The sequence below is a fragment of the Peromyscus californicus genome, unplaced genomic scaffold (genome assembly GCF_007827085.1).
Source record: "Peromyscus californicus insignis strain IS unplaced genomic scaffold, ASM782708v3 Scaffold_8__1_contigs__length_139910024, whole genome shotgun sequence".
Lineage (NCBI taxonomy): Eukaryota > Metazoa > Chordata > Mammalia > Rodentia > Cricetidae > Peromyscus > Peromyscus californicus.
In genome coordinates this window covers 103,645,188-103,670,136 of record NW_026294606.1, presented here as the reverse complement: position 1 = coordinate 103,670,136, position 24,949 = coordinate 103,645,188, and the positions used below count along the sequence as shown (strand labels likewise).

The 24,949-nt window shown below is 46.0% G+C and overlaps 1 protein-coding gene and 1 pseudogene across 1 annotated transcript in view; one reads left to right on the top strand and one right to left on the bottom strand.

The window, feature by feature from the left end:
• Nucleotides 1–24,949, top strand: part of Wwp2 (WW domain containing E3 ubiquitin protein ligase 2) — a 129,231-nt gene that overhangs the window by 89,681 nt on the left and 14,601 nt on the right. Inside the window, exons 9-10 of the mRNA XM_052726749.1 lie at nt 12,143–12,232; nt 21,308–21,482. Of these exons, the coding sequence (XP_052582709.1) occupies nt 12,143–12,232; nt 21,308–21,482 (265 nt within the window). The remainder of the gene's footprint in view (nt 1–12,142; nt 12,233–21,307; nt 21,483–24,949) is intronic.
• LOC128103667 (cytochrome c oxidase subunit 6B1-like) lies at nt 9,733–12,117 on the bottom strand (annotated as a pseudogene).

Sequence of the window (24,949 nt, the reverse complement as noted above, 5' to 3'; positions counted from 1 at the left end):
TGTGTCTGGTTTTTGTCAGTGTCAGAGCCCACTTTGGAAACTGAATACTCATGAACAGACCATGTGTACATGGCTTTGACAAACCCCCAGCACACCCAGTCTCTCAGTTCCAGAGTCCCTCACACAGAGGCACATTATTTTACCCTGGCAGCTAGCACACGGCTGTGGTTTCTTACATAAGAGAAGACGTTGTGTTTGGACTGCCAGCTTACCTCAGCTCTGCCATTTCACACCATCCTTGTTCTGCCGAAGTCATTGGCTGCTCTGTTTCCTGCCTCAGAGTAGAATTAAGGAGTGGTGTTTTCTAGCCCTTCACATTTGCTGTCTGCCCCCATGCTCTTACTGGAGACCCAGAGGCTTTTCTCGGTGGACCTTGAGACAGTCTTGGGAGAGTTCTCTGATGTTTTGTTTGTAGAGACACTGAAAAGGATGAGGCAGTTTGGAGCATCTCTGCTAAGTTATAACTAGCCTTGGGCCACCGAGTCTCATTCCAAAGTGCTTCTCACTCAGAGCATTTTCCAGTGGTACACAAACTATAAATGAAGAACCTGCCTTTTGGGGAGGTTGCTATTAATTGATTTCTATATTTGCAACCTATGATGAATCTTTACTTTTGTTTTAACTTCTGTTCAAGGGATACATATCTAGAAGCTGAGGCAAAGTCACAGACACAGAAGTTTCTAAAAGCTAAGAAGCTTCTCTGTTTCTGGGCACGGACTGTTAAGAGTTTGGACCATGGACCGACCACATTTTGAGTAGCTTGGGATTAAAGGATTGTATTGGGAGACTGTGGCCTTTTCCCACCTTTTGTTATTGTGGAGTATGGTTTTGTTTTTGACCCTAAAAGGATTAGTACATGCATAGGTAACTCAAATAGTGCATGTGCTGTCTCCTTTCCAAAAGACTCTGCTGTCCCCAGTGGACTCACTGAGCCAGGAGGTGTTCTTCCCTCTCTAAGTTATGTGGTCACATTTAATCATGGTCACATATAATCCATTTTTACTGTCCTTTCGGAGAGCTCCTGGGGAATGAGGAGTGTTGTGCCCATCTTGGTGCCCTCGGCACCTTCCATGGCGTAAGCAGATGGAGTGGCGGGTGTGAGCAGGTAAGTGACTCACATTCTTACCTGTCCTTAGTGTTCTCAGTTACACTAAGTTCATCTTAGAAAAGACCATGAGCTGAACATGGGTCCTCACACCTGTATTCCCAGCATTTAGGGAAGCTGAGGCAGGATGATTGTTGAATTTGAGGCCAGCCTGGGCTACAGAGTGGAAGACTGTTTCAAAAAGCTAAAAAGCAAAACCCACAAAACAACAAAGCAAAACCAAACAAGATCTTTGCTAGGCAGGAGAGACATAGGATAGCAACAACAGTGTCAGAGACCTTTCTGGACTTAAGCGTTGGTATTTTTATGCACCTCGTGTCCTTTTCCTGACTGTTAGTAGTGGTTCCCAGACGGAATGGACTTTCACACTGAGTGTAACCCAGAGATCGTTTTCTGCACTCTTTACTGCAATGTGAGTTAGCTGCTTTTGATTTCACACTGCAAGTGAGGACACCTTAAACAGTTCACCTGAGGTGGCAACCATCGACACCAGGATGACACAGTGACACCATGGGGACAGCTGTCAACATGGGATAGACACATATCTACCGGGTTTGGGTAGTGTGACTGTGTGCACTTGTACCTTTGTAAACTATTAGAAGCATGAAGATAAAAATGGTGACTAGGACACAGCTGAGATGCCTTCGTTGGTAAAAGTGCATGACACCAAGCCTGATAACCTGAGTTTGGTCCCTGGAACCTGAAAGATGGAAGAAGAGAATGGACTCACACAAGTTGTCCTCTGACTTCTACATAAGTGCCATGCAGTACCCCAACCCCCCAATAAATAAATAGATGTAAAATTTTCCCCCAAAACCTGGAGGCCTCAGATACATTTGAAAGTCTTATACACCCGCTCTGATGCGGTCACTGTGTACAGGGATACCTGGAATGTGGTCACACCCACATCAAGTGCCATGTGCTTTTCTGTTGTGTGAACAGTACAAGCTCTGTGATCTCTTGTTTCTCTACAATTGCGGCCATGCTGCAGTGAGGCTGTCCCTCTACATGCCTTTCTGTATACTTGCTTATTTCTGTAAGAACTGCCCTGGGACCGGTTGGACCTGCAATGCAGTGAGTGGTAAAGCGCTTGCCTAACATACATGAGGCCCTGGGTTCGATTCCCCAACGCTGCCTTAAGAAAAAGAGGTGGAATAGTAATGCCTAATGAATAGTGTTTTGCCAGGCATGGTAGTGTACATCTGTAACTCAGCACTTAGGAAGCAGATCCAAGAGCATCTAAGTGTGAGGCTAGCTTGGTCTGGGACAACATGGAGTGAGATTCTGTCTAAAACAAAACAAAAAATTTAAAAATAAAAACAAACAAAAAGAAAAAAAGAAAAGCAAAATGTCCTTCTGGAAGTGGAATTCCTGTAGCACAGACCTTCAGCTTTAGTGGGGTACCCCTCTCAAATTGCTCCTGAGGTCAGCTTGTGGGGTCACCTTTTTTTTTTTTTTTTTGGTTTTTCGAGACAGGATTTCTCTTTGTAGCTTTGGTGTCTGCCCTGGATCTCACTCTGTAGACCAGACTGGAGATCCGCCTGGCTCTGCCCGAGTGCTGGGATTAGAGGCGTGTGCCACCACCACCTGGCACCTGGCTGTGGAGTCACTCTTGTTTGGGTGCACATGTGTGATCTTGGTAAAACTCACATTGTCAGCTCTTTTTCATTTGGGCCAATCTAAGGAGTTTGACTGGCATCTTTTTGTGGTTCGAATTTGAATTTCTTTGATTATCATTTGACCTGCCTTTTTTTTTTTTTTTTTTTTTTTTTTGGTTTTTCGAGACAGGGTTTCTCTGTGTAGCTTTGCGCCTTTCCTGGAACTCACTTGGTAGTCCAGGCTGGCCTCGAACTCACAGAGATCCGCCTGGCTCTGCCTCCCGAGTGCTGGGATCAAAGGCGTGCGCCACCACTGCCCGGCTGTTTAACCCGCCTTTTAAATATTTATATAATGAATTACTTTATTGGTATAATTTTTCCACTTTTCTATTTGTGTTTCTCTCCCTTTACTTATTTGTTTGTTTTTAAAGTTTTATTTATGTTTTTTATGTATGAGTGCTCTATTTGCATATACATCTGCACACCAGAAGAGGGCACCAGATCTCATTACAGATGGTTGTGAGCCACCATGTGGTTGCTGGGAATTGAACTGGGGACCTGGAAGAGCAGCCAATGCTCTTACCTGCTGAGCATCTCTCTTAAGCCCCCTTAAAATCTCCTGTTTTGTTCTTTTGGGATTTTTTTGTTGTTGTTTTTCGAGACAGGGTTTTTTCTGTGTAGCCCTTGCTGTCCTGGAACTACCTCTATAAAACAGGCTGGCCTTGAACTCAAAGAGATCTGATAGTTTCTGCCTCCTGAGTGCTGGGATTAAAGACATGTGCCACTATAGCCCTGATTTGTTTTTCTCCTTTTAAAAAAGACATATTTATTTTGTGTGTGTGAATCTTTTTTCTATATGTATGTATGTATACCATGTGCCTTGAAGGTTAGAAGAGGGGCGTGGAACTGGAATTGGAGTTATGGACAGTTGTGAGGCACCATGTGGATACTAGGGAGCTGAACCCAGCTCCTCTACAAGAGCAGCAAGTGCTTTTAACTGCTAAGCCACCTCTCCATCCCTTTGTTTTTCTCTTTAGCCTACAAGATTTGTTTGCTTGTGGCAGGATCTCATGTAGCCTAGGCTGGCCTTGAACTTGTTCTGTAGCCTAGGACCATGACTTGAACTCCTTATCCTCCTGCCTTTGCCTCCTGAGTATAGGGATTACAGGTGTGGCCTCATGATTCTGAATATATGCTAGATAGTGTCCACTTACATATACTTTCCCCCAGCCTATAGCTTCTTCTTTACTTTGTTTATAGTGCCTTAAAAAAAGAGGGGGTGGTGGTCTGGAGAGATGACTCAGCAGTTTACAGCACTTTTGCTCTTCAGAAGACCAGCTTCAATTCCCAGCATCCACAACGGCCCACAGCCATCCTAACTCCAGTTCCCGGGGATCTGTTGCTCTCATGGCACGAGTCATGCATGTGGTGCACATACATACATGCAGGCAAAACATTCCTACTCATAAAATGAGACAACTTTTAAAATTTAAAAATGATAGCCAGGCATTGTGGCGCATGCCTTTAGTTCCAGCACTCAGGAGGCAGAATCTCTGAATTCGAGGCCAGCCTGGTCTACAGAGTGAGTTCCAGGACAGCCAAGACTGTTACACAGGAAACCCTGCTCAAAAAACCAAAAAGAAAAGAAAAAGAGAAAAAGAAAGAAAAATTAAAAATGATTTTTTTGTGTGTGTTACAAACGTGTGTGTACATGTGTGTGTGGTCATCTAAAGTTCCTCCTTGTTCTTAGGTTGTAACATTCTTATAGCATACGCTATTTTGTTGATTAAAAAAAGAAAGACTGTATTTTTTTTAATTTTTATTTTGCAATACAATTCAGTTCTACATATCAGCCACAGATTCCCTTGTTCTCCCCCCTCCCGCCCCCCTCACCTTCCCCCCAGCCCACCCCCCATTCCCACCTCCTCCAGGGCAAAGCCTCCCCCGCGGACTGAGATCAACCTGGTAGACTCAGTCCAGGCAGGTCCAGTCCCCTCCTCCCAGGCCGAGCCAAGTGATCCTGCATAGGCCCCAGGTTTCAAACAGCCAACTCATGCAATGAGCACAGGACCCGGTCCCACTGCCTGAATGCCTCCCAAACAGATCAAGCCAATCAACTGTCTCACCCATTCAGAGGGCCTGATCCAGTTGGTGACCCCTCAGCCATTGGTTCATAGTTCATGTGTTTCCATTCGTTTGGCTATTTGTCCCTGTGCTTTATCCAACCTTGGAAAGACTGTATTTTTAATTATGCACGTGTGTGTGGATATGTACTCCTGAGAGAGGTGCCTGAGGAGCCAGAGACTTTGGATTTCCTGGAGCTGGAGTTACAGGTGGTTGAGCCGGGTGCTGGGAACCAAACTTCGGTCCTCAGGGCAAGCAGTACATGCTCTCAACCACTGAGCCATCTTTCCAGCCCCCATTCTTGATTTTGATATGCCTGTTACTTCATATTTCATCTTTTTAAAAATCAACATGTAACTTATAAACATTGGCATGCCATTGTTTTAACTGTCAGTGTTTTTCTCTTGATAGATCAATCATATAATGGCAATTTAGATTTAATTAAAACCAGTATTTTTATATATGATTAAATGTTTATTAGGTTTGTTTTGTGTGCGAGAGAGAACATGTGGAAGTCATAGGACTACTTCCAAGAGTTTGTTCTCTCCTGCCGTGTGGGTCCCAGGATCAAATTCAAGCCCAGTAGCAAGTACCCATAGTACTGAGCCATCTTTCCAGCCTCTCCTGTTTACATCCAGTTTTGATCATCTCAAGCATGTTATTTATTATTTGCTTTTCCATCCAATATGTTGCAAACATCTGAATAAGTTAATACTCATTTCCAGTTTGTTCTGAAACTCAAATAGCCCTGTTATAGAAGTAGCTTTTCTCTCCAGACAGTGATAGTGCACACCTTTAATCCCAGCAGCACTCGGGAGGCAGAGGTCGGTGGATCTTTGAGTTCCAGGCCAGCCTGGTCTACAGAGTGAGTTCCAGGCCAGCCAGGGCTACACAGAGACTCTGTCTCAAACACAAGCAGACAAACACAGAAGAAGTAGTAGTAGTAGCATTTCTCTTTGCACCACCTGGGACCATTCAGGGTCTCTGCCACTGCTGTGAGGAGCAATAATAGACGCTCTTCCAGCTGCATCTCTGACACAATTCTTTCCTTGACTGTGTTACAAATTCAAACTCGTAGACAGGGTTATTGACCCAGTTGCCTTTAGAAAGAAGAAACTCATTTTTCTCTCATCCACTGTTTTTAAGATTATCTACCTATGTTGTCACCTTTGCATTGAAAAGTGTGTGTGTGTGTGTGTGTGTGTGTGTGTGTGTGTGTGTGTGTGTGTTTTTACAGAGATCGTTTCTGAGACTTGTCTTTACTTTCTGTAAAAGCTTATATTTGAATGTTACCAGACTCGATCTGGGATTTCCCCAAGGCAAAGAAAACAGGATGGTTGAAGAGGAAAAGAAAACAGACTTAATTCAGGAAACTCAGTAGCTGCTACTCTGACATCTTGGGCTTAGGGGGCATAGCGTGCTGTTGGTAGTTATGAAAAGGAAGTTAGTGTGCTGAGATTGAAGTGCTAGTCCAGAATTCAGGAAAGGCCCTGGGAGAAGCAACAGTCCCAACTCTGTTGAGAAAAGACCCACTAAAGCCAGGAGCCTGTATGAAGGCGTAGGTTGTCCAGGAGCCTGTATGAAGGCGTAGGTTGTTCAGGAGCCTGTATGAAGGCAGTAGGTTGTTCAGGAGCCTGTATGAAGACGTAGGTTGTTCAGGAGCCTGTATGAAGACGTAGGTTGTTCAGGAGTCTGTATGAAGGCAGTAGGTTGTTCAGGAGCCTGCATGAAGGCAGTAGGTTGTTCAGGAGCCTGCATGAAGGCAGTAGGTTGTTCAGGAGCCTGTATGAAGGCGTAGGTTGTTCAGGAGCCTGTATGAAGGCAGTAGGTTGTCCAGGAGCCTGTATGAAGGCGTAGGTTGTTCAGGAGCCTGTATGAGGGCGTAGGTTGTCCAGGAGCCTGTATGAAGGCAGTAGGTTGTTCAGGAGCCTGTATGAAGGCAGTAGGTTGTTCAGGAGCCTGTATGAAGGCAGTAGGTTGTTCAGGAGCCTGTATGAAGGCGTAGGTTGTTCAGGAACCAGTATGAAGGCGTAGGTTGTTCAGGAGCCAGTATGAAGGCGTAGGTTGTTCAGAAACCTGTATGAAGGTGTAGGTTGCAGTGTGTTCAGATTTCTGACTCTGAAAACATCACTGCAGAGGAAGGAAATCTTCGAGTTCAGCCTGGAAGTGGTCCCAGCTTCCAGAACGAGTAGGACTTGGTGCAGAGGCATCTACTCTAAGAGCATAAATAGGAAAGCATGAGTCAGTGTGTTTCCTCCTTCCTCGTCCTCCTCCTCTTCCTCTTCCCTTCTCTGCTTTTGAGACTGAGTCTTGCTGTATAGCCTAGGCTGGCCTTGAATTTGTGATCCTCCTGCCTCAGTCTCCTCCTTCAGGTGTGCTCTACCAGACCCAGCAAAAGCATGAATTTCATGGATTGTTTGTTTGTTTTTTGTGTTTAGCCAGTATGGAGTTGAATTTCTACATAGGCGGCTTTGAGAAAACACAAATACTTCTAGTATATTCTTCTAAAGTTTCATTTCAGTTTAAGTGGTAGCAAAAAATCCTTTCTTTAGCATGCCCAAGATTCTGTTGGCCACAGCTTTGTTTGTTTGTTTGTTTATTCAAGAAAAGATTTCCTGTATCCTAGGCTGGCTTTGAACTTAGTATGTAGGAGACTGGGTCTCACTAGGTAGTCTGGGTTGGCTTTGAACTAAGGATCTTCCTACTTTAGCCTCCAGAGTATGAAAATTATAAATGTGTACATTATCACCATGTCAGCCTTATGACATTGCTTATTTTTATTTGTTAATTACATTTTAAATTTATTCTTTGAAATTTTCATGTAATTTATATGATGTGCTTTGATCATATCTATCTACTATTAGCTCCTCACTCTGCCTAGTGCCTCCATCCTACTGCCTCCCTAACAACGGTTTTCTAATGGGGAAAGCAGGTTTTCTTGACTGTGAGGGCTGTTAACGTCCAGTGCCTAGGTTAATAGAAACAAGCACATTAGTGACTACAAATGGTCAATACTTTTTCTTTTTTTTTAAAGAATAATTTATTCTTATTTCATGTGTATTCATGTTTTACCTGCATGTTTGTCTGTGAAAGTGTCGGATTCCCTGAAACTGGAGTTTCAGACAGTTTTGAGCTGCCATGTGATGTCGGTGCTGGGAATTGAACCTGGGTCCTCTGGAAGAGCAGCCAGTGCACTTACCACTGAGCCATCTCTCCAGCCCCATCAATACTCTTACTAAGGCTGCATTTTTAGCATTTAATCGTGTAATTTTAAAATGTCATGTAGGAAGAACCCCAATACTTACCTGAACTCCTTACCATTAACAGCACATTCCCAGCTTCGCCCTTTTTTGGTGACTCTGAGATTCTGTCCAACACAGGTTCCGACTAAGCACTGTGTTGATCAGGATGGTTGAACATACCCTGTAGTAGTAGTTAGTGGATAACTCATTCCTGATGATTTTTAATGAGAATTACTTTGGGGAGAAATTTCTGCATGATACTGTGAGCCAAACCCGGCCTTCCTGTATGCTGAGTAAGCACTCTATAACAGAATTGTTGATAGGAAGTTTCCACTGGTCAGACTGTCCTGAAGTCCTGATCCTTCTGTCTTTACCTCCCTCGTACTGAGATTCCGTGTAGGCACCACACCACGCTGATGGCAACCTTTCAGATAGTGTAGTAGAAAACTAATTGACATCATCCTATTAATGGGAGTGAGGCTTTGTCTTGGCCTTTCAACTCTTTGGTGTGATGATTGTGGGGAGACTGGGGATCAAGGGTGGAAGGAAGATATACAACAGAATGAAGGAATGAAGGTAATTTAGGTAAGAGAAAAATTACCTCGAGACTGAGTGAAATTGGAGATTTCTTAAGTCTTTTCAGAAACAAGACCCGGTGTGACCAGTGTTCAGTCCAGTGTCACTCACTGAGGGCCAAGGAGCAACGTGTTGGGTAGTGACCTGAAACACACTCACTGCTTTGAACACTGTTTCTGAGAGCATCAAAGAAAGCTATTCAGTAGGGTAGACAGAACCTGCACGACCCGGATGCAGCGCTAGGCAAGACCCATGGCAGTGGACTGAAAAGGCTTTTCATCTCAGTGTGAGGAAGACGCTTATAAGGGACAGAAACTCAACCCCTGGCAGGGATATGCTGACAAAAAGTCAAAGCCAGTATCATTTTCTTGGCATGAGGAGACCAAGCCAAGATCGTCGGGAGGCTTAATCTATGTGGGTCAGCAGAAGCGGGAGGCTCGTGTGGCCATGACAGAAGTGACCCACTGTGCTGGATGAATGAGGGGAAGGATCTGTGTGACTCATGAATAGCTGTGCAGGGAAGGGAAGAGTGGGAGTTCTCAGAGAAAGGGAGGCAGGCCAGGCCGGGGTCAGGGAAGACCCCACAGTCATTTCATCTGAGCAGGAGTCCAGTTTTAAAAGGAAAAGTGTAGCTAGAACAAGGCGGCGGCGGCGGCGGCGGCAGGAAGGTCTTGTCCCTCCGCTAACTGTTTTCCTAGCTGAGTCAGTTGAGAGGTTCAGAAGGACACAGAACAGGGCTGGACAGTAGTAGTCCCTGAAAGAGTGACTTTCATTCCTAGGATCCGCTGCGATCAAAGATGGGGGGCAGATCTCGCCTAGGCCTGTGTGCTAAAAGAGCCACCAAGAACTGTGGGCTGTAGGGAAGGGAGGGGGGGGGAACATGATTGTGTGTCTTGGCAGTTCAGTACCACTGTGTGGATTAAAGGCATTCATTGCCTGGAATTTCAAGTATTTGCCTATCTTCAAATTAAAATATTAGGCAAAGCATTATAAAGCCATTTCCCTTGTTTCAAATGAAACTTGAATGAAAGTTAAAATGGAAATTGCATATATACTGAAAAGGCTTTAGGAATAAAAGAAAAATATATTCAGGGTTTTTGTTTGTTTTTAACTTTTCCAGTGAATTTTTATTAGTAGTTACATTATGATTCAGGGTCCCAGGGTAGGGACCATCATATGTCCAGGTCCCCCTTTTACTATCTGGGGAGAAGAACAAAGAACAGAGGAGAGGTGGGCGGAGCCAGGTCAGCTCTTCCCAGGAAATGTGCCTTCTGCTCTGTGGTCACCCCAGGTCTGAGACCCATGATGCAGGGCTGAGGGATTGAACACATGCTGGTACCACGCACACACAGACATCACCTGCCTTTGCAGTAGCTGCCTTCTCTCTCGCCGCAGCAGAAGTCCAGGTGTCTCTGCCAGCACTTCCTGTCCTGGTGATGGTTTGGGAAGGGACTGTCAAGGGGGCCGTTTCATAGCTTTTGATTTTATTTAGTCTTATGTCTTCAGCCGTGGTGCTGACTCTGAAAGACCGCCCCGGAGCTTCACTAGTTCAGTGTGACCCTTAGCCAAGATGCCAGTGTCAGGGGTTTGCTTGTTTTTTAGATCTCCAGTTTCTACAACACATACTTTATCTTTTTTTTAAATTTTATTTGTATTTTTTCGGAACTGAGGACCGAACCCAGGGCCTTAGTGCTTGCTAGGCAAGCGCTCTACCACTGTACCAACCAGGGCCTTAGCGCTTGCTAAGGCAAGTGCTCTACCACTGTGCTAAATCCCCAACCCCCAGATACTTTATCTTTTAAAGAAGGGTATTCCAGCCGGGCGGTGGTGGCACACGCCTTTAATCCCAGCATTTGGGAGGCAGAGCCAGGCAGATCTCTGTGAGTTCGAGGCCAGCCTGGTCTACAAAGTGAGTTCCAGGAAAGGCACAAAGCTATACAGAGAAACCCTGTTTCGAAAAGCCAAAAAAAAAAATGGGGGTGGGGACACCCCATCAAATTATCGTGAACAGTTTTACAAAATGAGCAGACCACTGTTATTAGAATCTGACCCCTGTTTTTATGTTTTTACAGTGCTAAGACTAGAGCCCAGGGCCTTGCGCATACTAGGCATGCGCTCTACTACCCAGGTGTATAGTATATATCCAGTTTTAATTTTCAAGACAGTATTTGATGTAGCCTGGGCTATGCTTAATTTTCTGTGTAGCTGAGGATGACTTTGAGTTCCCGTATCCCCATCTATTTGGTGGATTCCTGTGGCTTTTGAATATTTCTATGTGAGTAAGTTTGAATGGGGAAGTTTCTGTTCAGTGTTTCTTACAGGTAAAATTATGAAGCACAAATCTTACATTCACCAAGTAATAATCACATTGAAACAAATTTCTATTTTCTTTTTTTGTTTTGTTTTTTTGTTTTGTTTTTTTTTTTTGCTGGTTTTTTGAGACAGGGTTTCTCTGTGAAACAGTCCTGGCTGTCCTGGAACTTACTCTGTAGACCAGGCTGGCCTCGAACTCACAAACATCTACCTGCCTCTGCTTCCCAAGTGCTGGGATTAAAGGTCTGCGCCACCACCGCCTGGCTGCAGCCAGTGCTTTTAACTGCTGAGCCATCTCTCCAGCCCATGAAACAGTTTTTAATTGTAGCAGGTTGTGGTAGCTTAAAAAGCAGAAAGGGGACCATAACTGAGCTTTCAGAGAAACCCATGGAACCCAGAAATTGGCATGCAAATTTTTGCTAGAAGTTCATTGTAGAAATGAACATTCTCAATTTCCATTGTATTCTTTTTTTTTTAAAGATTTATTTATTAATTATGTATACAGTATTCTGCCTGCATGTATGTCTGCTGCCAGAAGAGGGCACCAGATCTCATGAGCCACCATGTGGTTGCTGGGAATTGAACTCAGGACCTCTGGAAAAGCAGCCAGTGCTCTTACCCGCTGAGCCATCTCTCCAGCCTCTCCATTGCATTCTTAAGGGATCTTTGATCCTATAATACTCAAGAAGCACTGATTTAAAAACTCCGCAGAGCAGCTGGAGACATGGCTCTTCAGTGGTGAAGAGCACATACTGCTCTTCCAGATGACTTTAGTGCTGTTCCTAGGCTGGGTGGCTCACCGCTGCCTGTGACCCTAGCTCCAGGGGAATCCAGTTCCTCCATCTGGCTTTCTTGGACACCTGCGCTCACATGCACATACCCACACAAGGACACATAATAAAAGATGAATCTTTAAGAAAAGAAAGGACAGATCATGGAATGCAGGCTTGTGGTGCTCGGGGGGATTTACAGTAATCTCTGCTGTAAAGGGACACCACAGTACTTTTGTCAGGGGATTCCAGCAGCATCCATCGCAGAGCTGGTGTGACCCTGGGCTGACCTTGAATATCATCTTTGCTTTGTTTTTTTCTTTGGAGCCCAACGGCAGTGAAGGACTTCCTTCCTTCCTGGGACTGGACCTTCCCACTGTATGCGTCATGCCTCCCCTGGGTTTTATTTTCCAGATGGGAACAAAGAGAGCTGCCCAATGGACGTGTCTATTATGTTGACCACAATACCAAGACCACCACCTGGGAGCGACCTCTTCCGCCAGGGTAAGGCCTGAGACTCTGGAATGGGTACCAGGGATCTCCCATGGGCATCTCTGCCACTCTGCCATACTGTCTTATCATGCCCTGTCTCTCTTTGCTGGCTTTCCGTCCCTCCATTCTCCTGACTTCAACCTGTCCTTCATTCCACATGCATCGCACTGGACCCAACTCATGGCCAGGGGCTTTATTACCATGTGGTATTCAGTGCTGACAGGGCCGTTGAGTCCTGGAGACAGGTTTGAGGAAGCCCCTTGGGTATTGGGGTCTCAATGGCGTTAGCTTTCTATGTGGAGACACCCTTATGAGGAGTGGCAAATTCAGTTCCTTTCTTTAGAGACAGCAGACAGTTACCCTGGGTCAGTCTCTCTCTCCCTCCTGTCTCTGTCTCTGTCTCTGTCTGTCTGTCTATCTCTCTCTCTCTCTTTCATGTGCATACACCCACACACATACATATAAATATAAATAAAAATCTCTTAAGAAAAGAAAAAGAGGAACAAGACTAATATCCGGAGAGATGGAGCAGTTGGTAAAGTCCTTACCAGGCAAGCGTGAAGACCCGAGTTCAGATCCCAGCACCTGTGTAAAAAGCCAGGTGCAGTAAGCCCGAAAGCCCGACACCAAGGGGACAGAGGCAGGAAGATCCCTGGTGCTCACTGCCTGCCAGACTAGCTGAAGTGGTAAGTTCCAGGTTCAGTAAAATACCCTGCTTCAAAATAATATGGAAAGCAATAGAGAAAGACACTGATGTCAGCCTCTGTCCTTCATACATATGTGCAGATACATGTGGCACACATGAACATGTACACAATGCAACATGCATACAAATGTAGAAAGAAAGAGAGTTGGTACATTTACCTGTACAGCCTGCCCCCAAGAGCAGGTTGCTCCTAATTCATCTGGCCTTGGTGAGAACACAGTGGAGTTCTCCCAAACCAAAGGTGGAAAAAGACTTCCAAGGGAGGAAGACTGGTCAAGTTCAGGGAGAAGGGGTTTGATTTCCTGTCTGCCAGGGACAGAAAGTTCTTTCCGCGTGTGTCTCCTAGTCTCGAGAGCTCACGAAGGGAATGAATTCTGCCCTCAAGAAAGACTCACCCTCTACCCACCTAGTGCAGTCATGAGGGGCTCCTGCATGTGTCTGAACACCGTCCTCCTCCTCCCAGTCCACCGAGGAAGGGTGGTGGCCGGGTGGCCTGGGAGAGCCTCTGTGCTTTGGTAAGTTCGGCTGTCAGGTGTGAGCCAGGCAGACCCCACCTTCCCGTCTGGCTCCACAATGTCCACACATGCGCTGCTCTCTCCAGTTTCCAGTGGAGCACTTGCCTTTCCTCTTCTTCCCGCCTTCCTGGGAGTGGTGCTCCTCGTCTGTCATCCGTAGTGCTCGTTGTCTGTCTGCTTGGACAGAAGTCAAGTGAAGGCTACCGAAGTTAAACATTGGCTTCTTAGGGTTTTGGTTTGGGGTTTTTGTTTTTTGTTTTTTGTTTTTTTTTTTGTTTTTTTTTGGTTTTTTTTGGTTTTTCGAGACAGGGTTTCTCTGTGTAGCTTTGCGCCTTTCCTGGAACTCGCTTTGGAGACCAGGCTGGCCTCGAACTCACAGAGATCCGCCTGGCTCTGCCTCCTGAGTGCTGGGATTAAAGGCGTGCGCCACCACCGCCCGGCTATTGTTTTTTGTTTTTTAATTTCCAAATTTTATTGTGGAAATGATGGAAATTTTTATACTATTATGGAAATTTTCAGGTATAGAGAGAATAGTATAATGAGCCCCACATACTTAGAGCCAGTTTTTTTCTGTACCAGGGATGACACCTTATAATAGCGTATGGATAAGATCGAGCCCTCCACCATTTTGTAAATAATATTTTCTTGGAACATGGCCACATTCCTTTGCTGACCACTCTTCTCCTGTTCTCTCCTCTTTCCTTTCAGTGCTCACATCCAGTGCTTTGGGTGTGGTCGGCATGGTAGGCAAGTGCTGTTTGAGCCACACTGAGGTTATGGGAAGGTTTTCCGTGGCTGGCTGGCTGGCTGGTTGGTTGATGTGTTGTTTTGTTTTTGAGACTGGGTCTCTGTGTAGCCCTGGCTGACTTGATAGGTAGCAGGCTGGCATCAACTTAGTATAGCTCTGCCTGCCTCTGCCTCCTGAGCCTAGAGCTAAGGCCCTGTGTTACCATGTCTGCCCTGGTTGGTTGGTTTTTTTGAGATAGGCTTCTCACTCTGAAGCCCAGGCTGTTCTGGAACTCACTTTGTTTCCCGAAGTAACGCAGACTGTCCTTGAACCTGTAGTGATTCTGTGCTTCAACTTCCTGAGGTCTGAGTTTGTTTTTAATGGCTGCTTTTATTCTGCAGTGGCACAATTGAGTAACCGCTACACAGACTGTACCAGAAAGTTTCAGACATTTACTTTCTAGAAAACCTTTCCAGTCTGTGATCTCTAACCTTCATCCACCCCCCTTGCTTGTCTTGGTTTAGGTGATTTTGAAGCAGATTGTATACATTGTCATTTACCCATATTTCAGTACACACTTCTAAAATATGTCATTAGCCAGGTATAATGACGCACACCTTTAATCCTAGCATTTGGGAGGCAGAGGCAGGTGGATCTCAGTGAAGCCAGCCTGGTCTTAGAGTGAGTTTCAGGACAACCAGAGCTACACAGTGAGATCTAGTCCTGAAAAAACAAAAAGGCACTGGAGTAAAACCTCCATGTTGTTAGTGTAAGTGATGGTACATCAAAACTACAGAACTAGACCACTTCGTGAGCAGAAAAAAAAAGATTTATTGGGGATCAAATTGCAAAGGCCATCTCAAGGTGGTGGGGAGGCAGAGAGAAGAGCAAACCTGTGGGAAAACAAGCCAGTTTTATATGACAGCAGGGTGGGGGTCTGAGCTGATACAGACTGTCTATATTAATCCAGAACTAGGTGTGTTTGTGGTTGACCTTTGGGGGAAGCTTGAGGAAGGTTCCTGGTGAACAGAAACTGTAGGAGGGCTGTTTTTCTAGTAAATGGAAACCTTTAGGCTTGTTTGCCTGGTAACAGCCCTTCTGTGCACCTGGCCAAAGTCCTGTTTAAGACAATGTCACCAGCACTGCCATTTTGTGGGGAGAGGAGGCTTTGGACCTGGTACTTAGCAGTATTGCTCTGTATCATCCAACACCCAGTCAGTGTTTCGATCTCTCTGATTGTATCACAGGTCAGCATTGACTTGACAGTATGACTTGCACATCTGAGCTTTAGAACAGGAACGCTGTAAAATGTGCTGTGACTGCCTCTGAACCCTCTTGTCTGTAGGATGTGTAGATGGTGTTTGGATTTTTTTTTTGTCTAGACAGGGTTTCTCTGTGTAGTCCTGGCTGTCCTGGATCTCACTCTGTAGACCAGGCTGGCCTCAAACTCAGAGATCCTCCTGTCTCTGCCTCCCGAGTGCTGGATTAAAGGCGTGCGCCACCAGCCTAGATGTGTAGACATTGATCTGTTAAGCATTTGGGTGGAACTCAAGTTAAAGATGGAGTTCTAAGGATGGCTAGGGTCTTATTATTCATTAGGTATTAATGTGGGACACCAATCAAACTTTCTTCTTTCTAGGATGGGGTTATTGTTACTGGATTTTTTTTTTTGAGGCAGACTGTCATGTAGCCCAGGGTGGCCTCAAGCTTGCCATATAGCCAAGGTTGACCTCAAACTTCTATTCTTCCTGCTTCTGTTTCCAAATGCTGGGATTCCCGGTGTGCTTTATGCTTTGGCTAGGCAAGCACTCTGCCAACCTGGTCACAGCCTTTTAGTGTTCTCATGGGAGATGCCTGTCTTGGTACCCAACACAGTTCTTTTAGAATCTTAAGTGAAGGGCTTTTACTTCCTTGTATGGTAGGAAACCCAGAAAGAACAAAAATATTGAACATAGTTAATATGAGAAGTCTCTGCCCAGAGCAATGTGAGGTACAATCATGATCATAGTAACTTTAAAACAGCAAATAAAACGATTATCTCAGCAAACTTACTGATTAAGAAACAAGATTGGTCAAAGGACTCACTTTATCATGACCCTATTATAGCCAATTCATAGCAACATATGTGCAGCTCAGTCCTTTTATTCTGGAGCACAAAGTATTGGGCCTGGTAGCCAAGGCTGCATCATGTGCTCTTTGGTCGGTCCTGAGCAGTGCTCCAACCAGAGCTAGGCAGAGAGAGAGAGAGGGATTGCTGTAGAAGGGCAGTGTTGGACAAGCCCCCCAGACATTGGTAGGGGTATACTTACATGAGAGCAGGGGGATGACATCAGTAGAGGTGCCAGTGGCGGGGGAGGGAGTAGGGAAGGTGCAAGGAGCAGTTTTGCTGGTGTGCCTGTGGAGCTTTGGTTTTTGGTGCTTAGTGGAGCCGAAGTGAACAGACTGACTCCATCTTCAAACACTGCTGTGTTCTCAAAGATTATGACTCTGCACAAGATTTTATGGGAAATAAATGGTGGAATTATCCAGCTTAGAAATTTCACATTTTGGAACTAGAGAGAGGCTCAGCTGTTAAGAGTGCTTGCTACTCTTCCAGAAGAGCTGAGTTTGGGTTCTAGCACCCATGTCAGGTGACTTACAACCATTTGTAACTCCAGCTCTGGAGAGTCAGTGCCTTCTTCTGTTGTGGGATATTTTGATTGCATTTTGACACTCCTGAGACTGCCAATAAAGTTAACTTTGAATCAGAAGGTGGAGCTAGCTACTAGTGGTCCAAAATTAGCCATAGAGGTTTTGGAGGACTGAGGATATATATAGAGACACAGGAAGTACTAGGGAGTGGCTAAGCGAATGGTTCGGCCTGTTTTTGGGATCAATAAAAACTTCAATAAAAACCTGGGAGTCAGATATTGGGGTAAGAACCTGATTGACCACCAGTGAAGTGGCAGAGAAGCAGTCAGTGACCTTCTCTGGATGAAGTGTTTATATAATTATTCTTTATCAATAAAAACTCAAGTCAGATATTGGGATAAGAACATGATTGATCAGAGAAGTGGCAGAGAAGTGACCAGTGACCTTCTCTCTCTCTCCTTCCTTGACCCATAACACTCTTCTGGCCTCCTAGAGCACTCATACACAAGTGGCGCGCGCACTCACACACACACACACACACACACACACACACACACACACACACACTCACTCACACACTCACTCACACACACACACACTGACAGACACACAAATAGAAACAACTCTTAAAGAAGTTTGACATTCTCCTAGTGAAGGACTGCTAGGTAAACATGTAGACTGAATATGTATTTATCCCATTCTTCCTGAAAACTTGCTAAAACGGCAACAAATTCATTTTAGGAAAAGCACAAATGTTAAAAGATAAGATATAGCCAGGCATGATAGCACATGCGTATAATCATAGCATAGGAAGTGGAGGCCAGAAGATCAGAGAGAAGCTGAAGGAAGGATGAAGGGAATAGAAGAGGGAGACAGACAGACAGACAGCACACAGGAAATAGTGATCAAAATGTCTTTGCTGACAGGTGAGTGCTGGAGCTGAGGAAGCCTGCATTTGAACTATCTAGCCAGATTGCAGCACAGACATTAAAGACCCTGAGGAGGGGTGTGGGATGAGATGAAAACTTGCAGATCACCTCAAGGCTTTTTTTGCAAGAGCAGTTCAAGTCCCAGGTTGTCAGTCATCACTCCCATTCTGCTGCTGCACGTGCATGTTTGAGCACATACTTCCTGCCACATGTGTACACACAAACATACACACACACACAGCCATGTGACTGTTACTGGCCTTGAAAAGCTTCTCAGAGAGCTGGGCCATCCTTAGGGGCACAAACCATAACTGTAGCAATAGATGGACTGAGGAAACCATCCCTCAGGATGAAGAGTGGAGGGTTTGGCTTGGTTTTGTTTTGTTGGAGAAACTGGCCAGCCTGTAGGAGAACTGTAGACTGTGACATTTGAGGACCTTCAGACAGGCTAGCTGAGCCTCTGCCTCAGGAAGACAAGCAGCCTACAGCGCCCACCTGAGTACTCAGCCTGCTCCTGCTTTATTCACAGTGATTCTCCTGTCTCAGCTTCCTGAAGACTGGGATTACAGGCATGAACCACTATGCTCAGCTTCTAAATTTTAATTAATATCCTCAAAGTTTGGGGAGAAAAATAAAAATACAGCCTCAGTATAAGAACTCAGTATAAGAATCATGAATCAGCTGGGTGGTGATGGCGCACGCCTTTAATCCCAGCACTCGGGAGGCAGAGGCAGGCGGAGCTCTGTGAGTTCAAGGCCAGCCTGGGCTACAGAGTGAGTTTCAGGAAAGGTGCAAAGCTACACAGAGAAACCCTGTCTAAAAAAAAAACCAAAAAAAAAAAAAAAAAAAAAAAAAAAAAGAAGCATGAATCTATCACTGCTTACTGAATTCTGTATAAATAGGAAACACTCTGGCTGCTAGTCAGTCAGGCTGCGAGATTCTCCTGACCATCATGCCTGGCTCATCTTTCTGTCACTGACTCTTTACCTCCTCTCTGGGACCTGGCCACAACCGGGGCTGGCCCCTGGCAGTTAATATGTGTGGCAATAGACATGAGAAAATCAAAGCCAAGTATAGTGGTACATGCTTGAGATCTCAGTTCTTTTTGTTTACATGTTTTTATTTTATGTGTATGAGTGTTTTGCCTGTGTGAATGTATGTGCACCATATGCATGCCTGGTGCCTAGGTAGGTCAGAGGAGAATGTTGGATCCCCAAGACTGGAGGTGTAGACAATTATGAGTTGCCATGGGGGTGTTGGACTTGAACCTGAGTCCTCTGTAAGAGCAACAAGTGGTTTAAACCAGTTATGAATCAACACTCCAGCCCCATAATCTCAGTTCTTGGGAAGTAGAGGTAAGAGGATCAGCCATCCTCGGCTACATAATGAATTGGAAGCCAGCCTGAGCTACATGAGACTATGTTAAAAACAAACAAACCCTCCCCAAAACAAAAGAGAACCCCAAACTTATTAGATGTTTAGAGAAATGGAAATTAGAAGATAAGTTTAGTGAACGTGGTACCCAAGTATGAGTCCTAGCAAGAGAGAACAGACAGACAGACAGACAGACAATAGGAAGTGCTGTTACAACAAAATAGAAAACTACCGAAACCGGGGGCCGCAGGAGGGGTGGAAGTGCCCGCCACTAAACTGACACCCTCACTTCAGTCCCTGGAGCCCACAGACCCCCGGGACTTGTCCCTGAGTACCATATGTGCACATATACACTCTGGCACATACGTGTGCACGCACACACATACACGCACTAAAGACAACATAACATAAACATTTTTAAAGAAAAAAATGATTACACAGGAAAACCCTGTCTCGAAAAAAACAAAACAAAACAAAAAAAGAAAGAAAAAAAAAGTGAGGTGGGCATTGGTGGTGTACACTTTTAATCTCAGCACTCTGGAGGTAGAGACAGGTAGATCTCTGAGTTCTCGGCCAGCCTGGTCTACAAAGAGAGTTCCAGGACAGCCAGGGCCTGTTACACAGAGAAACCCTGTCTCGAAAAAACAAAACAAAACAAAACAACACAAAAAACAGACAAACAAACAACAAAAAAAAAAGAGAGAGAAGAAAAAAATGAGCTGGACACAGTAGTGCGTGCCTTTAATCCCAGCACTCAAAGACAGAGGGAGGTGAATCTCTGTGAGTTCAAGGCCAGCTTGGTCTTCATAGTGAGTTCCGGGACAGCCAGGGCTACATAGTGAGACCTTGCCTCAAAAAACCAAAAAGAAAAGAATTGCCAAAATGGAAATGCAAAGTATCCAGATTAACAGGGCTCACATCCAGTGCTCAGCCTGGAAAATGAAAAGTGACCCGCCCAAGCCACATCTAATGGAATCTCAGACTGCCAAGAGATGATGTTGGAAGCTTCCAGAGGGAGAAACTAGGGTCCATCGAAAGGACTGGGAGTCAGGAATGCCACATCTGCAGTAGAGCGGCCGTCACACCAAGGATGGAAATGGCTTCCCGTTGCTTTAACATTCCAATGTAGAGGATGAGCTCAGCATCCTCAGACATGCTGAGTTTCAGAAACGTGACTTTGAAGCTTCTGCTCAGAAAGTGCCGTGTGATTTACTTCACCAAATGAGAGCAAGCCAACCCAGGAGAAAGGATGGGTGCAGCATCCAGGGGACCCAACCCAGAGTCCATCAAAGTCCTATTAGGAAGAGGGGGTGAGGTGACCCGGGATAGCAGTGGAGAACAGAGTATTGTGGACATGCAAGTGCCCACATAGAGGAGGGCTAAGGGAGAGGTACAGCTAAGGAGTTAATGACACCGAGAGATCACTGTCCTTTTAGAGAATAAATCACAAACATTGGTATTCAAAGTTGGGCATGTGGTGCTCACCTTTAATCCCAGCACTCTGGAGCCAGAGGCAGGAGGATCTCTGAGTTCAAGGCCAGCTGGTCTACAGAGTGAGTTCCAGACTAGCCCAGAGTATGTAGTGAGACCCTGTCTCAACAAATCAATATCCAATCTGACGTAGGCATTGTATCAGCTCATGTGATGGAAAATTCTAGATGCTCTGATTTCTAATGAAGTTTAGATCTTGTATCTCAGTACTCTAACCCACGACCCAGCTTTCGTCTTGTGTTCCTGTCCTGCTGTTTGCTGGGCCAACCTGACTGTATAGCTAACAAGTGACTGCTGGCTCTGCTTTCTACTCAGAGTCAAAAAAAATGGAAGACTGGTTTCTCCCCTAGAATGTCCCAGAAAATATCCTGAGATTCATTTTGATTGTCCCAGTAGGCCACATGCCGACTTGTGGCCCAGGCAACTGGTCAGTTCCTTATAAGACATCCTGAGGCTGGGCGGTGGTGGCGCACGCCTTTAATCCCAGCACTCGGGAGGCAGAGCCAGGCGGATCTCTGTGAGTTCTAGGCCAGCCTGGGCTACAGAGTGAGTTCCAGGAAAGGCGCAAAGCTACACAGAGAAACCCTGTCTCGAAAAACCAAAAAAAAAAAAAGACATCCTGAGACTATCTTTAGAATTTTGGGGGTGGGGTCGGGGGTCAGCAAAGGTGGTGGAGTCAGCAAAGGTGGCTCAGCCTGAGCTCCTTGTTTCCAGGTGGGAAAAGCGCACAGACCCCCGAGGAAGGTTTTACTACGTGGATCACAACACCCGGACAACCACCTGGCAGCGGCCGACTGCGGAGTACGTGCGGAACTATGAGCAGTGGCAGTCACAGCGGAACCAGCTCCAGGGGGCTATGCAGCACTTCAGCCAGAGATTCCTCTACCAGGTGAGAGAGAGGGCGAGACTTGCCCGCCAAGAAGGGGTGACTCCCTGCCGCCGCTGGTGTTGGCACACACACGCTGTAGACTGCGTGGTGAGCAGGACTGTGACACCACAGTCTTCGCTCACTGCAGTGAGATTCCTCACGGTTCTAACTCAGTAGCTCCGTGTCGTCCCTCAGGTCAGTCACCAGTGTGTCTGAAGCTGAATTTGCCATCCTTCTTTCCGTTTCCAAAGTGGTCTTGACTCCCAAATCTAGAAGGCCTGAGACAGCTTTCTTTTTGGTTTTGTTTGTTTTTTTTTTTTTTTTTTTTGGTTTTTCGAGACAGGGTTTCTCTGTGTAGCTTTGCGCCTTTCCTGGCTTTCCCTCTGTAGAGCAGGCTGGCCTCGAACTCACAGAGATCCGCCTGGCTCTGCCTCCCGAGTGCTGGGATTAAAGGCGTGCGCCACCACCGCCCGGCTGTTTGTTTTTTTGAGACAGGGTTTCTCTGTGTAGCTTTGGTGCCTGTCCTGGAACTCACTCTGTAGCCCAGGCTAACCTCGAACTCACAGAGATCCGCCTGGCTCTCCCTCCCGAGTGCTGGGATTAAAGGCGTGTGCCTCCACCGCCCGGCCTGAGGCAGCTTTCTTTTGCCCTTTCTTTATCCCACTTCTCTCTAAACTTTAACAAAAATCTATGGAAAGAATCTTCTGTTCTTCCGGCCCAGACTTGAGGCTCTTTCGTAGGTTGTCGAGGTAGGACTGGAAGAGTTCCGGCTTCACTTCCGCTTGCTCTTCAGCAGTTTTTCTTTTTGCCTGCCTCTCTCACTTTACCCTCAGGGTAAAAGTTTGGATTGGGGGGTGGGGGTGTCTTGAAGTGAAACTTAAATACAAAAACCGTTTTCTTTCTGAGTATTGTGGAATGGTTTACTCAGCTGCTTGGGTTGGGGGAGCTACCTTGTTCTGTGAAATAGAAGACATCTTGTACTGAAGAAACGTGGTGGGATCCTTTTTTATTTTTGTCTGCTCTAAATGTCTCTGTTGGTTTTCCCTCTCGGGTGCTATGGTGCCATGTCCTGGTTACAAGTAAGAAGGCTTGCTTTCACACAGTTATTTTGGGGTTTGGCCTTGACCCAGGCTTTGACTAGGAAGTCTAAGAGCTGATACTCTGCTAGCAGTCCCCACCACTCCCCCGCCTTCTCCTTTTGCTGGGCCTAAACTGAGATCTTGTTCTTCGCTGCACTTTAGAGAACATGAAATATGTCAAGGGCTCGGGATGGCTGGCTCCTGCCTCCCTTCCTGGGCCGGCCTCCATATGCGTGCACCTTTTCCTGCTCCCTGGGTTTCTGCTCTCCTGTTTTGGCATTTGCCTTTTGGACTGCCTAAGGGGCCTCTCTTGGTCTGAATCGGCGTGCCCACTGTTCTGCGTGTGTCACCCTTGCCAGTCCTTTTGCCCCGTGAGTGTTCCCGCTGTGTCCTCTGAGGACCCTGCACAGTCCTGCAGTTGTGTCATTGCACTAGCTCCATCCCACGCCCGTCCCATGCTTATGTGGCACCTCTGTTTGCATTCCACCTGGCCTCCTCTGATGGCCAAAGGAGGAAGCCAGGGTCTGCAGGACCAACCCAGGCCACTCTGTGCTTCCTGCTCTTGGACTCAGATTGGACCTTCCATCCTTCCCTCAGGGAACCCTTGGGCCACGTCCTCGGCACCTGGATTTTGCTCTGGCTCCATCAGGTCCATCCTGCAAACACCATGCATGCCTCTCTGCTCTGCACCCTCTGCCTTCCAGAGCCTTTTCTGTCCTCGGCTGTGTTTGCTAGACATTCTTCATTTCTGAATTTGTATCTTAAAATATTACTGGGACTTTGTACTTAATCCCAGAGGAACTTGAACTCACGTAGCTTTCTGGCTCCAGGCATGCATCCTGGACCTCTAGCCCTGGGACATTACCCAGGAGGGTGGTTCAGCAGTCACACTTGTGTTTCTGGTTCTGAAGGACACTGCTCTGTCTCTCAGAGTTATCTGCACCTCCAGGTGTTCTGGGCATCAGTCCCCTTATCCTGTCTGTGGGCTTTTTCAGCTCTGCTCTGTAGCACACTTGGACCCTCAGGGAAGCTGAGGAAAGGGGGCGTTTGGTTCCTGGTGAAGGCGTAGGAGTTTGCTTTGGGTTTTTTGGTCATGATGCAAAGCTTTTATTTTTGTTTTTCCTTTTCTTTTCTTTTTTTTTTTTTTTTTTTTGTTTTTTTTTTTTGGTTTTTCGAGACAGGGTTTCTCTGTGTAGCTTTGTGCCTTTTCCTGGAACTCACTTGGTAGCCCAGGCTGGCCTCGAACTCACAGAGATCCGCCTGGCTCTGCCTCCCAAGTGCTGGGATTAAAGGCGTGCGCCACCACCGCCCGGCTTCCTTTTCTTTTCTTATGATGTGAGTTGTAAAATGCACCTTACGGAAGACATATCCCCCGCCCCCCCCCCCCAAAAAAAAATCAAGTGATCTGCTTTAGCTATAAACAGTGAAGTCACTGTTGGTGTCCATCAGTTCTGATTTCCCATGCTGTGTTCTTCAGTCTCATCCGCCCTTTCCTATCTGTCTTTTCTTCTCTGTCCTTTTTACAGACTGAAGGTGTGGTGAGTGGAGCTGATAGGATAGGAACTGGAGGGTGCCAAGGAAATTCAGTAAAGACTGCTATAATGAAGGAGAGCCAGCATCTTAGGAAGTCTGGGATAGAAACAATGAAACTAAACAAATAGCAAGAGTTAAGAAAAGGGGTGTTAGCTAGGTACAGTGGTCCACACCTGTAGTCCCAGATGTTTGGGAAGCTGAGGCAAGGAGGGAGTGTGAGCCTGAGATTGAAGCCAGCCTGAACTATAGAGAAGTCAATTCATGGAGAGAGAAGAAGGGGCTGATGGATATATGTTTTGTTTTTCGAGACAGGGTTTCTCTGTGTAGTTTTGGTACCTGTCCTGGATCTCACTCTGTAGACCAGGCTGGCCTCAAACTCACAGAGATCCGCCTGCCTCTGCCCCTTGAGTACTGGGATTAAAGGCGTGTGCTACCACTGCCCGGCTGATGTATATTTTTGTTTCAAGTTCTGTGCCATCAGGAAGGACCTGCTGGAACCTGGGATACTTTATACACATTCCGAAGAGCCTGAAGCACCAGACTTATGCGCCAGTTGCCTCTTTTTCTTTTGTTCTGGTTTTTCTTTTGTTGTTGTTTTTTGTCTTTTGAGGCAGGGTCTCTCTATGTAGCCTAGGATGGCCTGGACCTTGCTACATAGACAGGCTAGCATTTAACTCAAAGAGACCCATTTGCCTCTGCCTCCCAAGTGCTGGAATTAAATGTCTACGTCACCACACCTGACTTGTTCAGTTGCAGGCTAGGCATTGCTCAGTGGTAGGAACATTCACCTAGCATGTGTGAATCCCTCATCCAGTCCCTGAAAACCGCAGAGTCATACCTATTGCTTAGCACTGACCCGCTGCCTTCAGTTAGGCT